At 39.9% G+C, this 14,617-nt stretch overlaps 1 protein-coding gene across 2 annotated transcripts in view; it reads right to left on the bottom strand.

Moving 5' to 3' along the window:
• The window catches only part of LOC116319965 (protein MTSS 2), a 75,890-nt gene that overhangs the window by 10,487 nt on the left and 50,786 nt on the right, over nt 1-14,617 (bottom strand). The window contains exons 4-15 of one of the 2 annotated variants that reach the window (XM_039613573.1): nt 14,190-14,274; nt 13,258-13,349; nt 12,123-12,197; nt 9,603-9,611; nt 7,468-7,625; nt 6,772-6,879; nt 6,585-6,682; nt 5,058-5,334; nt 4,645-4,719; nt 1,452-1,607; nt 819-1,001; nt 191-356 (exon numbers count right to left, since the gene is read on the bottom strand). In XM_039613573.1, coding sequence (XP_039469507.1) covers nt 191-356; nt 819-1,001; nt 1,452-1,607; nt 4,645-4,719; nt 5,058-5,334; nt 6,585-6,682; nt 6,772-6,879; nt 7,468-7,625; nt 9,603-9,611; nt 12,123-12,197; nt 13,258-13,349; nt 14,190-14,274 — 1,482 coding nt within the window. The remainder of the gene's footprint in view (nt 1-190; nt 357-818; nt 1,002-1,451; nt 1,608-4,644; nt 4,720-5,057; nt 5,335-6,584; nt 6,683-6,771; nt 6,880-7,467; nt 7,626-9,602; nt 9,612-12,122; nt 12,198-13,257; nt 13,350-14,189; nt 14,275-14,617) is intronic. The other variant, XM_039613579.1, reaches the window with a different exon arrangement.

Below are 14,617 nucleotides of genomic sequence, written 5' to 3'. Positions count from 1 at the left end.
TAGAACTTATGCAGAAGTTGTAAATACTGATATTTCAGCTAAAAAAACCCTTCCCTTAACAGGTTGCTTTTCCTGGAATGTTACAAAAATAAGATAATGAATGTGGCCAGGAAAATGTAATATATGTGGGCACTCTAAAATGAATGAGATTAAATGCTGCAATAAAGAACGTGGTAGATTAGAGTTTCACCTTGTGAAGGAATTGTGTCCTCTGAGCAGGATGGAGTTGTGGTCTCTGTGCTATATCCACTGGAGTACTGCAGGGAGTCTCTGTTGCTCTTCTGCTGCTCCATGCTGAGTCCCCTGGTAAGCACCATGGCCAGGTCACTGGCTGCTGGAGAAACCTCCTCTCCATGCTGAGAACATACAATGAAACACTGCACTGGAGTTTGAGCAACCAGCTGTTTGAAAACTAAACTCTAATCTACAAATTGAATAGAATAAAAAAGGTTTCTGGTCCTAAAATGCAAAAAGAAAAAAAGCGTTTGTGCACTTGTTATTTGTTTCACTTGTAAGCATCCACCTGAGAACCTGGAAGTGTTTTGCCTGTGCCGCATCTCATGTTGACAAGGACACTTGTGTTTACAGCCTTTTGTAGTCATAAATATGCTTTTTCTTAATTGACAACAAAGTCAAGTCTTTAGCTGACTGTCTCAGATGTATTCCACAGTGAATGATATATGAGCTGCTCCCACAGACCACAATACCTGTAATAACTACTATAGGCCATACTTTACACATATTCATGCATTTGTATAGACGCACTCACAAATTGCCATCTTCAGCCCGTGTTTCAGTATCATCAACTTCACTATTACCTTGGCAGCGATGGTAGCTGGTGTCATCCTGGCTCTCTGCCCATCATCAGGATGTGATGGCCCAGCATATCCCTGGGAGCCCGGTGATGCCTCGCTCTCCCTCAGCCTATCAAGAGGTTCCTTTCTTCTCTGGACTGCCGCTGCAGCCACAGGCTGCTCATACTGACCTGCTTTGGACCAGTCCTGAAGAGGTGAGCGGAATTAATAAACAGGAAGTAGGTGGTAACATTAGCACACATGACTTGTCTGCTATCCAGCAGTTTGATGCCCTTCATCTGAGTGCAGAGAGAGGGGGCCTTTATGGGTACTTCAAGGACTGTGTGCAGGTCAGAATGTGTGGAGCAGAGGCCTTTTCGAGTGTTTGAGCATGTATATGTTGATGACCTTTGACCCTGCTTGGTTTTGGTCAGTTACCAGTTGGTAGACTGTAAAACCAACGAGGCCGATGAAGCCAAAAAAAATGCACATAAAGCAAGTGGGGATGAACACTTGCAATGAAGCAGTGCAATGTAGTTATGAATGAGTTAATCAGGTGATGAAAAGTAAAAGAAAATAAATTCTATGCATTAACTTGTTAAACAGAAACAGAAGAAAATGTGCAACTGAAGAAATGGAAGCGAATGGAGAACAAACCTTCCACATAGGAACCTTTGATGTGGGAGAGGAGGAGCTGGATCCAGGGGGGTGGTTATAGGGTGGGGACGCAGGAACAGGAAGAATGACAGAGAGAGGCCGGGTGGAGCCAGAGTGAGAAAGAGCGGGGCGGAAGGTAGCGAAGGACGAGCCAAACTGCGGGACGAGAGACACAGTCATGTCATCAGAGAATGGAAAAGCCACAGACAGGAAGCAAGAGTGAGAGAGAGGGAGACAGAGATATATAGAGAGAGACAGCCAGCTGCAAGACCACTGGGCCACACACAAAAACAAAAGCCAAGCATGTGAACAGGCACACACACCAAATTCTAAGAAACCGAAACAGATAGACAATACAGCTGAAACCAAAATGGGCCTCATGAAACACAATTAGTTACCGCTGCAATGCATCAAAATTACTCTCCAAGTTACGTGTGATTAGAGTGGGACTAAGCCTCTACATCTACAAAGCCTACTTCTAATTGTTACTTAGATCCTGTATATTTAACACGTTTATGTTGATGAATTTGTAGCAACAAATTCAGATTGCTGAATTGTGGCACATCTGCATCAGGTACCACAGAATACTCGAGTATTTCTGTATATTTGTAGGATTTGTACAGTGATCAAGGAGAAGCCAACTGAAGCATTGTTGGGGATAAAAAGTGTGGAAATTGTACCTCATGCCTGACGGAGATAGAGAAAAATGATTGGTAGGAGCTATTGTTTGATTTAGTAACTTCTCATTATACCTTCATTCACAAGAAAGTAACCAAACAAAATGCAGTTTAAGTTAACCGTGCACAGTATGCAGTGCAGTTTGTTGTTATTAAAGCTGCAGGCATGACTTATTTCCCAGAAGCACATAAATAATTGCTTACTGTTAACACTTTATCTATCTATGTCTTTATGTGTTCTTGAGCTTAAATGAAAGGAGCTCAGGTAGAAATCACAGTTCCTCTGCTTTTGTTGCATGTGCACCACCATTTTCCCAAAGGTGCTGGATGTGGGTACAGTGAGATGAGCTGATGAAACTGATCTAAATGGTTTTAGATCACTTTTAGGGGACCAGGCAAATTTTAATTGTCTTGTGAGTTTTTAATGGAACATGTCATGTGTCTAGTGTGTCTGCCTCAGATTCCATGATGATTTAATTAAGAACATCCAGAAATAACCAATACATGCAATGCACAGGAGAGACTGCAAGTCTGCCTTGTGATGCCTATGCTAAATCTTGTCAAGATAACCAGTGAAAGTGGGGCACATGGTCCAGCTTGACAATGTGTATCAGTCAAATTAGAGATGGATCACAGATGGTTGTGAACACGGCAAGTGAAAGGGAAGCAGTATATGCAAGCTGGTACGGAAGACAGATGCTGCTTAAGATCAGAAATGAATATTTATTTTGCCTTGCAAGCATGATTTATATAATGGTGTGCAAACTGGCTAAAGAATGTATAATGGAAGAGGAAAAGACAAGTTCCCAAACATAAATAAAACAAGTCTCTGATTTTGTAGAGCTTTATTTGGGTATGCCTCCATCAATTAAAAGCACAGAAGACTGGCGTTACATGCGCCTATTTTGAGTTGGTGAGCAGGGGAAGATGCAAATGGCTGTAAATCTTAAAGCCAACTTTGCAACTGGCACCAATGTGTAGGTGGTTCATGCTGAGGAAGATACAACTTTGCCCCATGTGCCTATGAAAACAGAGCTCTCCAAGGCTAATTGCTGCAATGAACATTTTTTTAAATTGGAGAAAATGCATAAATTCAACCAACCCCTCGTGTCTCAAATACATTTGCCTCACTATTCTCTTGTGAGTAAGTGGGCGGCGTTTGATATGATGTTGCTTGATGGTACCAAAAAGCTTTCTCTGCTGGAGAACACATCAAGGCCCCAGAGATTTAATACTGTCAGCTCTGATTTCTGAATAGTAAGTCCAACTTGGTGTAAAGTCTCCTACTGTTCTCGGAAATCCCTGAAAATCTTATAAACGTCCTGCTACCTTGATGAGTGTAACGTCTCATTTTAAACAGCACGTGTTGTGCGCTACCTTGCAATTCTGTATCAACAATGACTTTATACTACCACAATTATCACAGCTGTTTAAAAAATTGCTCAATCTTATAAGAAATTACATTTTGTTTTTCTTGCCTGTTGTCCCTGGAAAACACTACAGGTAATATAGGTGTGAATGTGACGGGTGTTCAGTGGAAATCTGGTTGATTTGGACTCGATGAGGAAACTTGAAGTAAACTTAAATGAAGCAGAGCTTAATTTTTAATTTCAAGTAATTAATTTATCTTTTTTCCCCACCAATCATTAAGCTGTATCTGTAAATATACCCTAAACTGAGAGTTTAACTCTAAACTTAAGAATAAACCAGCACTGCCAGGTACAACTAATCTCTCAACAGTGATGTTACAGATTGACAACACGTGTGATGTATGATTGTATGATTACTGTGTAAAAATCTTAAAGGACACACATTATGTTAACTAGAATAACTTTGTATGATCCACAGCTCACAATAATTCCTGTTTCTCTTATACTGGGCCCTCATTCTATCCTCCGTGTGAAGCTAATAATTATAGCTCCCCTCTCTTTAAGTTAGTTGTGCACAAACTGTGTGCTGGGCCCTGTTACTGGGACACAGACCCACTATATACTCAATACTACATGTATGCACTATGCATACATAGTATGAATATGAATAAGTATCAATAAGTATCAAGTGAAACTTATAGAAGAATAGTAATGTCTGACAATCATAACTAAGAATAATTTTTTGAGGGTAAAAACAAAAAAGAGTCTGTTGACACTATAATTTTTATATTTATTTCATTTAATTTTTTATTCATTTTTTCCGGCTCTTTAATTGGAGCATGCTAGAGAAGGTTTGGGAGCCACTGCTTAAAGCTAATTTTCACACAAGGATGGGTCGTCTGTGTTTACAATGACAGCTGTGCATATTAGTGATATCCTCTCACTCTGACATGTTACAGAGGAGGAAGCTCTCAGAAACAGAGTGTTTAGAAAAGTCTGAAGCCTGAGCTTTTGGCTCATAAGGACTACTTGTACACACACTGACCTTTATTTGTTAATTTTTCAGGACCACACTTTTATTGCTTTAATTTTTTTATGCTGCATTTCAGACTGTCCATGTTACATGGTATGAATAAGAATACTTACAGTGGTGGGGGAGCTGCATTCACTGACTGACTGGCATGTTTCCGAGGCCTCTGATGATGCTGAGCTGGATGATTTCTACACCAGGAAAGAAATAAGAGTGACACAAACCGATAAGAGTTTAGACCAAGAATCAAACCACATGTGTGAAACTTAATAATCTTTTTCATTGGATATCCAGTAATTAAATTCTATTCAAATATTTGTCCTTTGTTATTTTAAAGTTACTCATCCAATACACTGAAATGTCTAGTTTAGCTGCAGGGTGTCACTAAAATAGAGACCAAAAATTTTGTGTCATTGTCTTTTTCAGGCTGTGTGTGTGCCATTCAAAGCCAACAATTTAAGCCACAGTAACACAGTAACTCTGAACGGGTCACATAAATAATGTAAATTTGTCCATGTGGCATCTGTACCTGACTAGTGAAGTCTGAGGGCATAGGTGAGGGTGGCTTGGAGTAGATGTTGGCATCCTGGGACACGAAGCCCGAATCATGTGAGGAGACACTGCTGAGGCGGTGGGCAGCAATGCCCCCCAGTGGTGGAGGCTGGTGTGGCAGGCTGCTGCGGTAGCGACAGGAGGAGGAGGAGGATGAGGTGGGCGAGTGGGGCAAGGAGCCTCCGCCACCAACACCACCACTACCACCTCCCCCTGACGAACGGGAGGCACTACTGTGGGCGCTGTTTACACTGCTGTTGGGGGAGGAAGGTGTAGAGGAGAAGGGAGGGAGCAGAGTGATGGAGGTGTGAGGAATGTGAAGGTGATGATTCCCAGCGTAGAGCGAAGGCAGTATCAGGGAGAGACAGCATGATTAGAGAAGTAATGGTTGAATTTAGAGAGAAGAAGTGGGGTTGGTTGTTGTAGAAAGTGATAGTTTGACAATTAAAGGAAGCGTCGGAAGTTCGTATGATGGGTTGAAGGATCAGGAGGAGTTTACAGCAAGTCGTTGGTTCATCAGGTTAGTGAAAACCCGCAGTGCGATGATGCAGTAAAGCCACACACCAGGAACAGTTAAAAGTAGAGACCCGCAAAGAAACCAGGTAAGCAAAGACCCAGCAGGAGAGAAAGAGGGCAAATCACATGAATGCACACAAACAAACACAAGTAATAGAAGATAAGTGAAAAAGAGTACACAGAATGGCAGTTGTTTTGAGTGGAAAAGTGGGAAAGAAAAGGACAGGAGGGGGTAGACAGAGGGTGTGCAAACTTAGAAGGATCCAGCACACACACATCTATACACACAGTAAACACTGAAGGCAAAACGCTGTGAATCTGCTTCACATGCACTGACACTCATGCAGTTTGCTTCACAGAACCATAGAAATCAGTTTGTAGTCTTTCCAAAGTATTCAGTTTTTTTATGCATTTGGCTAGTAAAAGAGAGGCTGTCATAACTTATCTTAAGGCCACAATCCTAGATTCTTTATTATCATTTATTTAGTGCTGTTCTGTCTGAAGGCAGTGCTTCTACAAAACTGAGGATGACCCAATCATCAAAAGCTTGTTGAAGCACCAACTTCATCAGATGTATAAATGACCTTTCATTTCAACAGACATTTGGATTTAAACAAACAGACAACCTTTCTGTTCAGGTAGCATTTTCTACTTTGCTGGCAGAGTTTACATTTTAATGTTTTTCAGTGAGTTTTTGGCCGTCATCATGTTTTAATGGCCATGTTAGAGCTATATGTGGTCCAGTTTGATCTAAATTGAGTCCTATAATTATGCAGAATCACCACAGCCTGATTATGAAGGAACATTTCTGGGATTAAATGAGTGGCTCTATCACCCACAGACTGCACAGAATGTAATGACAGACTGACATGTAGACAAAACGACTGACAATCACACTGACATATAAACATCAAGGATGGCTCCTCTTTCTGATACTCAGAACACTGCCTATGTGTGTATGGATAAGAGTATATTTGTGTGTGAGTACCTGCACATGCTGCTCTTGCGTGAGCCAGAGCTGCTTGGGGATGACGGAGGGGTCTGATAGGACCAGCTGTAATCGGACCCCTTTAGATCCTTAATCACCTGAGAGAACGTGTAGGAGTCAGAGGTTTGTCTTCTATTTGTTTCTGTCTTTGTGCATTCTGCATGTCGTGTTTGCGTATGCTTTTCACCTGTTCACTGGCAGGGGGCAGTTTGTGCGGATCAGTTGTCAGCACAGTGAGGTCATCGATGATGGCCTGGAGATGGGTGATCTCACCCAGCATAGCAATCTCTCCATTCTTAAAACAAGATAGAAAACATTTTTACTTTTTCTTTTACCCTAAAGTCCAAAAATTCTCAGTGTACAGTTTCCACAACAACCATAACACAGTTAATTATACTCAGAGCTCTAGTTATTTTTATGTATGATTATTTTTCGTGATATAATTAAACTGTAAATTAGGTACTGTAAGCAAAGCAGTTTAGTTTCTTGTCTTGTTGAAGTTTCAGTACGACACATAAAGTAACAACTCATTTCACATGTTTTTGCTTTACATTGTTTACTAATTAATGGTTTTCTGCAAGATAAATGTTATACTGAAGCCATTCTTTAAAGTGTCTTTCATCAGTACAGCCCAAGGTTGTTCATTTTAGCCTTATAGTTTTGTAGCTAAATACATGTGGGGGTTTTTTTTTTAATGGGGCAATGTCAAACAATGGCCTAGGGCATAAGGGTTCAAATACAGTAATTATCAGTGGAGCTGTTCAGCGAACACGCTTCTCTGTATGGCACTTTAAAAGTTGCTTTAGATAGTGCTTGCCCTCATCTATCCATCTTTTCCTCCTGCTGTTACAGTCTACCACATTTCCTCCATATGTGTCCTCACCACAACTGGCTGAAGGAAACCAATGAAGGTGCAGAAGCGACCCCTCTCCTCCACCAGGGCACGGCGCACCGCCTGCTTCTCAGTCTCCTCCATCAGCAGGCACATGTCGGTCACATCCTGCATGGCACTGTCGAGCTGTGGCTGCAGGTCCCCTCGCCCTGGGTGGGAGAAGGCGTAGCAGTGGGTGAGAGACGTTTATCAAACGAGAGAGCAGAGACTGACACAGGAAGGTAGAGGTTTTCATCAGAGGGTGAAAATGAAAAAGGAAAGAAAGATGGAGGTGTGGAAAAGTGTTAATGTAACTAAATGTGGATATCTCTCTGTCAAGCTTTGCTTTCCATAATGCAGGAGTTCATCCAACCGCTAGTACAGATTTTAAAATTTTGACCAAGACAAAAAAAACAGCAACATGGTTTTTGTTTATGTGTTTGTTTTTAAGCTATTTTAGCTCTGTATTTGTTCTAATATTAATGTGCTGTAGTCAGTTTCCTATGTTTTTTTTAATGAACTAAGACTTTTTGCTAAAAGTTTTGCTAAAAATTTAATGTCATCATATCTGTTGTAACTATACTGCAATACCTTGATAATAAAAGCTTAAATATAAGTGCATATGTAATCTGAAAAAAGAAATTCTATCTGCTATCTATAAAAATACATCAAATGCAGTAAATGGAAAGCAAGACATGAAATATTTCTTTGTAGTGTTACAGCATGTAAGAGCAGAATCAGGAACAAAATGATGGAGATAACAGCCGAGGAGGGGTAGCATGAGAGTCAGATGGAAGCCTGCAGTGTCACTACAAAGCTGATAGTAACAGCTACAAAAGTCATGCAGGAGTTGAGGAAGAAGTTCAGTTACATCATGCATTGTTATAAGTGACACTACAAGACAGCTAACTACAGAGGCTGAGCTCTAATCTGTCACGAGGGGCAAAACTTGTTTAGGAAGCATTGGAGCTAGTTCATGTAGTTTTTAAAAAGGTCATGGTTACAGGTTTCATTATTTTCAGTGGAGAAGTAAAAGCTAAACCCCAGTCGACCATTTAGGTGCAATAAATGAAACTGTCATGTTGTTGTTGGCTCAGTAGAATGATGCCCATTACAAGCGAGGCTGGATGACCCACTGGGCACAGTATGTAACTATTCAGGTGATCCAAAAGGTTGAGGTTCAAAATGTGACATTCAATTTGTGGTAAAAAGACTACAAATAATTGTGTTTGTGCAGAAAAGTCAGAAGTATATTTCAACCTATAAATTAACGTCATTTAACAACATTGCTACCCCACTTCATGAATCACCGGTCACAAAAAAATCTCAATATCAGTTGTTTCAGGCAAATTAAAATTTTCTGATTGAAACCTTCCAACATCAAAATGCATGATCTTCTACAATGACCCTGACCCTGTAGAAGATCATGAAAGTTCTTTATCATTTTGTCTGTGTTTATTTAAAGCTTTAAATCTTCAAATCTGGTCATGCAGATTTTTGAACATTGTTTGGTTTCCCTGGCACCAAAGGATGAATAAAATATAGGAAATACAAATACAAACATCAGTTTTTCCGTTGGCCACTGGGCAAACTGTTCTGCACATTTTCTGCACACAGACTAGAATGGAGGACTTAGCTGATTAAAATGAAGAAAACAGACTGAGTGTGATGCAGTTCAGGACACACAGCACGTGTTTCATGTTTAAACTAAAGTGGCACCAGCCTAAAAGCACCTGTGTTGTAATGGGCCTCAGATAGAAATTTAGCTTTAAGGCTTTATTATTTCAGCTTGCAATGTGCTTATACGGTGTACTTGACAAAATAATTGTATGCTAATTACATTACCATATACTCATAACTAATTAATAACAATTTATGCACTGAGAGCAAGTTAAATTAAACAAAAGCCTACAGCTTATTATTGGAGTCCCTGTGGTGGGTTAATCCAGCCCTGATAAGGTTCTCTCTATTCCCCTTAAGTCTGCTTACATGACTATTTCATTATGGAAGACAATTTCCTGATATACCCCCAAAACTTTTCCATGACCTCAAATTTAGTAATAATCACTGCCTGCAGGCAAATGCTGGAAATTTAAGAAGGAAAGGATGTGATGCGGTAGAGCAGCGAGCGACAGGCTGATACTTACCCTGCATCTCTATACAAATACCAGAGGGGAGGAGAGACAGAGAGACGTAGCAGTGAGAGGGGGAGACAGCAAAAAAGGAAGCAAAGTAAGGAAAGAGAAGGAAACAGAGAGAGAGAGAGAGACAGGGGCGGGGAGAGCAGAAATAGCAGAACTCGTTGTTAGGGTTAGTACAAGGAAGCCATCACAAGACAGCCACAGTGCCAAATGTTAGAGCAAAATAATACAGCTGCAACCAAAAGTTCAATCCAGAAACAATAATATCATCAAGCATCAGCTGCGGTGGGGCTTATCAGACACAGGAATGGACATTGCACAGTTTCACTGTTAATCTAGTGTTGTTAAAGGATAGTTTAGGTTTTCAAAAGTGGAGCTGGCTCATTTTGGAGAAGCACCCAGGTATGCAACATTGTGGGAAACATTGTGCCAGTGTGGAAGAGATCAGCATCAAAATGTATTTTAGCCACATGAACTCCCATGCCATGTGAACTACAATGTCTGATGGCTTTAAACATCGCATAGATGGATAGACGTTCAGACTGAGGACTCAGGAGAAAGGGCAGTGTGACGTCTCGGTATGCTTTTGTACTTTTTTTAAAAATACATTCTGCTGCTGACCCTTGAAAGCAGGACTTTGCTTATCTGTTACACTGGTAACTTTTCAGTTATAGTAGGTGCAGTAGGTGTGTGATAACTTCTACAATAGGTAACGCACTGACTACTGTGAAGCGCCTCATACAAACCTCCTTCAACGACATCTGACTATCGTTTTAAGATAATTTCTTATATTACCCTTGTTTAATGTGAGAAAATGACATCTCTAAGCATATAACTTGCATTCAGATTTACAGTCACTGGGTTGCTTTTGAAGGTGTGGACTTACTAAAGTAATCAGGCTAGAAAAAACTGAAGTGATCATGACATGACTTTTTATGAATACAAACGAAATCTATCATCTCTTTGCACTGATGATAGCTTTGCATAATAATAGTAATATACTAATATATATTATTGCTTCACAGGAAACCTCTGAAGACAGGCTGAATTTAAATTCTGCTTCTTTTTCCACTGATTTTGATTATATATGATTTGAAGCAAAAAAAAACTTACCAATTTAAATGGTGCAAACTTTTTTGAGGTACCAGTATCAACATTATCATTGTTATTATTATCACATTACCAACATTATAAGCATTTGTTCACAGCAAACCTTTCAATTCTTTATTTTTTTCTGCTTTCTATATGGGTGCATTTTTTGCCTTACAAATAACTGTTTACTCTATTTCCAACATACTAATGTGTTTATAAGCCTTTCTCCCTAAATGAAAAGAAAAAGAATTTAAAGGTTAAATAGCTGTTTCCTGTAAAATGTTAACTTTTTTTCTTTTTCTGTTTCAGTCCATTAGTTGTGTTTGTGCCAACGCAGTACAACAAACACAGCTAGCTTTATACAACTACTGCAGTAATAAATGCTAATGCAAACCCCACCTAACTACGTAAACAGAAATGACATATGAACCTACTGACTAGCTTTTCTGTTTAATAATTGTAAAGACAAAAATGATGGACTCTCACAAAGACTGCCCCAGGAAACTAAGTCCAAGAGTTACCTGTGCTTTGGACGACAATTTGTTTTCTTATTTTTCCCATGAGGCAATGCAACTGTAGGCTAGGTAAAGGCTACCAGAGTGTGGAATACTACACCAGAGGACCTGACCTCTACAATATGGTAATGTAAACCCACCTGACACAGTCAGGCATGAGTTACTGTGCATATAAAAGAAAAAGCTCCATCATAGCTGTAGGAAAACATTTTGGAAGTTGTCCTCATGATCCAGGCTGAGAGACTGTAATGAGCATGCAAAGCATTCATCAAAGCAAAATGTGGCTACTTTAAAGATACTTCAAATTGAAAGTGCATTTTGCTTTCCCCCGTCTCTTTCTACATAAATATAGATTTAAATTCTGACAAACCCTTGAAAGAGTATATATAACACTCATTCAAGGGTATATGTTTTATATAAAATATAAAACAACAATTTCAATAATCATAAATAATTATCTTGAAATATATTTTAGACAACTTGCATGTGTAAATTAATCTGCCTGGCAACTGAACGGAAGCAGCAGCAGAAAGAAACCAACAATTATTGGCTGCTGCCTCACTGGGTAAAGCGATTCAGGACAAATGAGAAAAGACCTGTAATTTTACAGAATGCCACCAGATGGCAATATAAACTTATAATTCATTTATCTGAGAACGACTCAAGTTACTGTTTGGATGATGCTCACGTAGTCTGTTATCATGAGTGCCAGTCAGATACAAAATGGCTCTTTTTTGTGATTAACTGCAGCGTTACACTTACAATGTTGTGTTTATATAAATAACAGTAGGAACAACGAACTGGATATCTAAATATATTCACAGCTGCAATACATAAAACACACAAATACCACTTGGACAAGAACTGTCTGAGTGACAACCATGAGCTTGAGCTTGACTGTTAGACGGCTTATCGTTACCTTTACGAGCCTTCTTCTGCAGTTTCATGGTGTCAGATGATTTCTTCTTGATCTCATGACGTGACCTCTTGTACTCTTGACAGAGAATAGAGAGAGATGTTTTAGTAAACGGAATGCAAAAGCTGCTGAGCAAACTCATACTGTCTTGCATTTCCAATAATAACTCAAATAGAAACAATATTAACTTTCAGAAACCGAAACCACCAAGAGATCAGCGAAACACTGATTAATATATTTGGTTTCAGATGTACCCGCTCCCGTTTAGACACTGTTGTATACAAAGGTATAGTTTTAGAACCGAATGATGTGGAAGCAAATGTTCAAGTGGGATTACCTGTTTACTGCGGAAACACATATTAATAGGTAAATATCCTGTTTATATCGACAGAGGCTAGTTCTGTCAAGTACCAAAATAAAGTCTATAGACAGACTCCTGCATATGAACATACAGTTTGGGACAAATTTTCCTGGTGTCAGATTTCAGTCTGATCATAGTCTGAGTAGTATGGTTTATGGAATGAGGAAAAGACAACATGTATTTGGCACAATGTTATCCTAACAACACTGGCTTTGTCTTTTTTAAAGCATTTGTAAAGAATGACCAGTGCACAGAACAGGAAGTGTCCCGGCTACATCAGAAGCCCCAAACATGCTTTCCCTCAAAGTTTAGGTCAACTATCTGACACCCTGGCAGTGGAACAGATAATGGAACAGATAATTTGATGAGAATACTTCCTTGGCATTTTCAGACATGATTCTTTGGCTGTTTGACAGTTAGGACATCTGCATTCATTACTTTTCCAGCTGCTGGAGTGCAAGCTTGCAAGGAGTGACGATGAGCAGGTAAAGAGGAGCGTAGCTCTAAGAAGCTGCAATGTGATCAAGGTAGGGATACACGCCACCTACAGCGCTGCTGAAACCTCATTTTAAAATGGTGTGCAGAGTTCGCTTTTTCTATTCACTGCTAGCCTGTGCTAGCATAGCAATGGTGCAGCCTAGCTGATCAAACATTTGCCCTTCTGTTAGAGCCGTACATAAGCAGTACACTTAAAGCTACTTCAGCGGTGAGGATATGGGGTTAGAATTTAGTGATGTTGAAGTTGAATGAATAAGCAAATCTGGGATGTCTGTGTACCTTTGGCGTGATCCTTATCCAGCTGGTTGGCTGTCTTCTTCCAGTCCTCAATCTTGTCCTGAAGAGGAGTGATAAGACTCTCCATCAAAGCACTGTGAGAGAGACAAAGAAGTAGATATGTGAATGCAGGTTAGATGCACTGGCAGTATCAGAGACGGTGAGCAGGGATTCGTCAAATAGTTCCTAAGTGTGACATTGTGACAAATGACTGGTTTAGTGTAAACCTGCAATATTCAGATCTCCAAGTCCCACAGAACAGAGCAAAAAGTACAAAACATATTTCTGAAAACATGGTAATGTATACATCACCTCCACCTATTGTTCTACTTCATAATTTTAGTATCTGGACATTTTCCCACAACATGTCCACACATGCATACACATGTGATGCACATGCTCAAATATTAAGATAAATGCATGACTATTACGACATGTGTACATCTTTTATACAAAGCCACACAAGAGCTTTAAAATAAATCAGTCATCAAAAACCCCGTCATTACCACAGTCATAGATCATTATCGCCATTACCATCATCATCAGTGTAATAGCTTTTGCTGTGGAAAAGTCATTAGAAAGTAGAAAAAAAATGAAGATAAAGGCAAACAATGGTTGAAAGCAGACTCTTGGTGAGGTTTCCAGAGCGGTTTGCATTGTGTGCCATAGCTGTATTTATTTACAGCCACTTCAATATGGATAGACAGACCAATGTTCCTAATGGAGTCCATATTGCTGTCAAGAAAACCTCACCAAACATGTGCCCCATCATAATCATAAAACAAAGTCAGCTTTACTTGGAAATACACACAAAGTTGAGCATTTTCTGACTTCTGAAACATCCTGATGGGCTGCAGTTTAGGATCAGGGGAAAAAGTTACAGAAGGGAACAAATTCCTACTTGAAATAAGGGAGCTTGAAGGATCATTTCTTACTTGGTGAACTGACGAAGTTTGGCCTCAATGCTGCGATGCCTCATGCACATCCTGGTCAGAGCTGATCCGATATCTCTGGTTGCCCCTGGAAAAACAAACCAGGATCTTATTGTGAAGCATAAAATCTCCTAGTAAATTTACCACAAAGACCTCTTTTTTCTGTTCCACAAAAACACAGATCACAAAGCTGTGATCAATATTTACGTTACAGCTCTCTGTGTGCTGTGTAATGTAATGCAGTTAAAAGCGCTGCATCTTTCAAACACACGAACAGCTACGCAGACTTTGTATTATTTTACCTCCAGCCAGTGTTTACACAAGACACCGATCTGCCTCGTGTAGACACTACGCGCACACCCCGGCTTCATCCAAATAAAGCAGTGTCTTGTGAGTGTGTGTGTCCTGCGCAGGGACCCAGTTTCGTGAGT

Source organism: Oreochromis aureus, linkage group 1 (assembly GCF_013358895.1).
Source record: "Oreochromis aureus strain Israel breed Guangdong linkage group 1, ZZ_aureus, whole genome shotgun sequence".
In the NCBI taxonomy this organism is placed as follows: domain Eukaryota; kingdom Metazoa; phylum Chordata; class Actinopteri; order Cichliformes; family Cichlidae; genus Oreochromis; species Oreochromis aureus.
The sequence above is the reverse complement of the archived record's forward strand: the minus strand, read 5'-3'. Positions and strand labels throughout refer to the sequence as shown.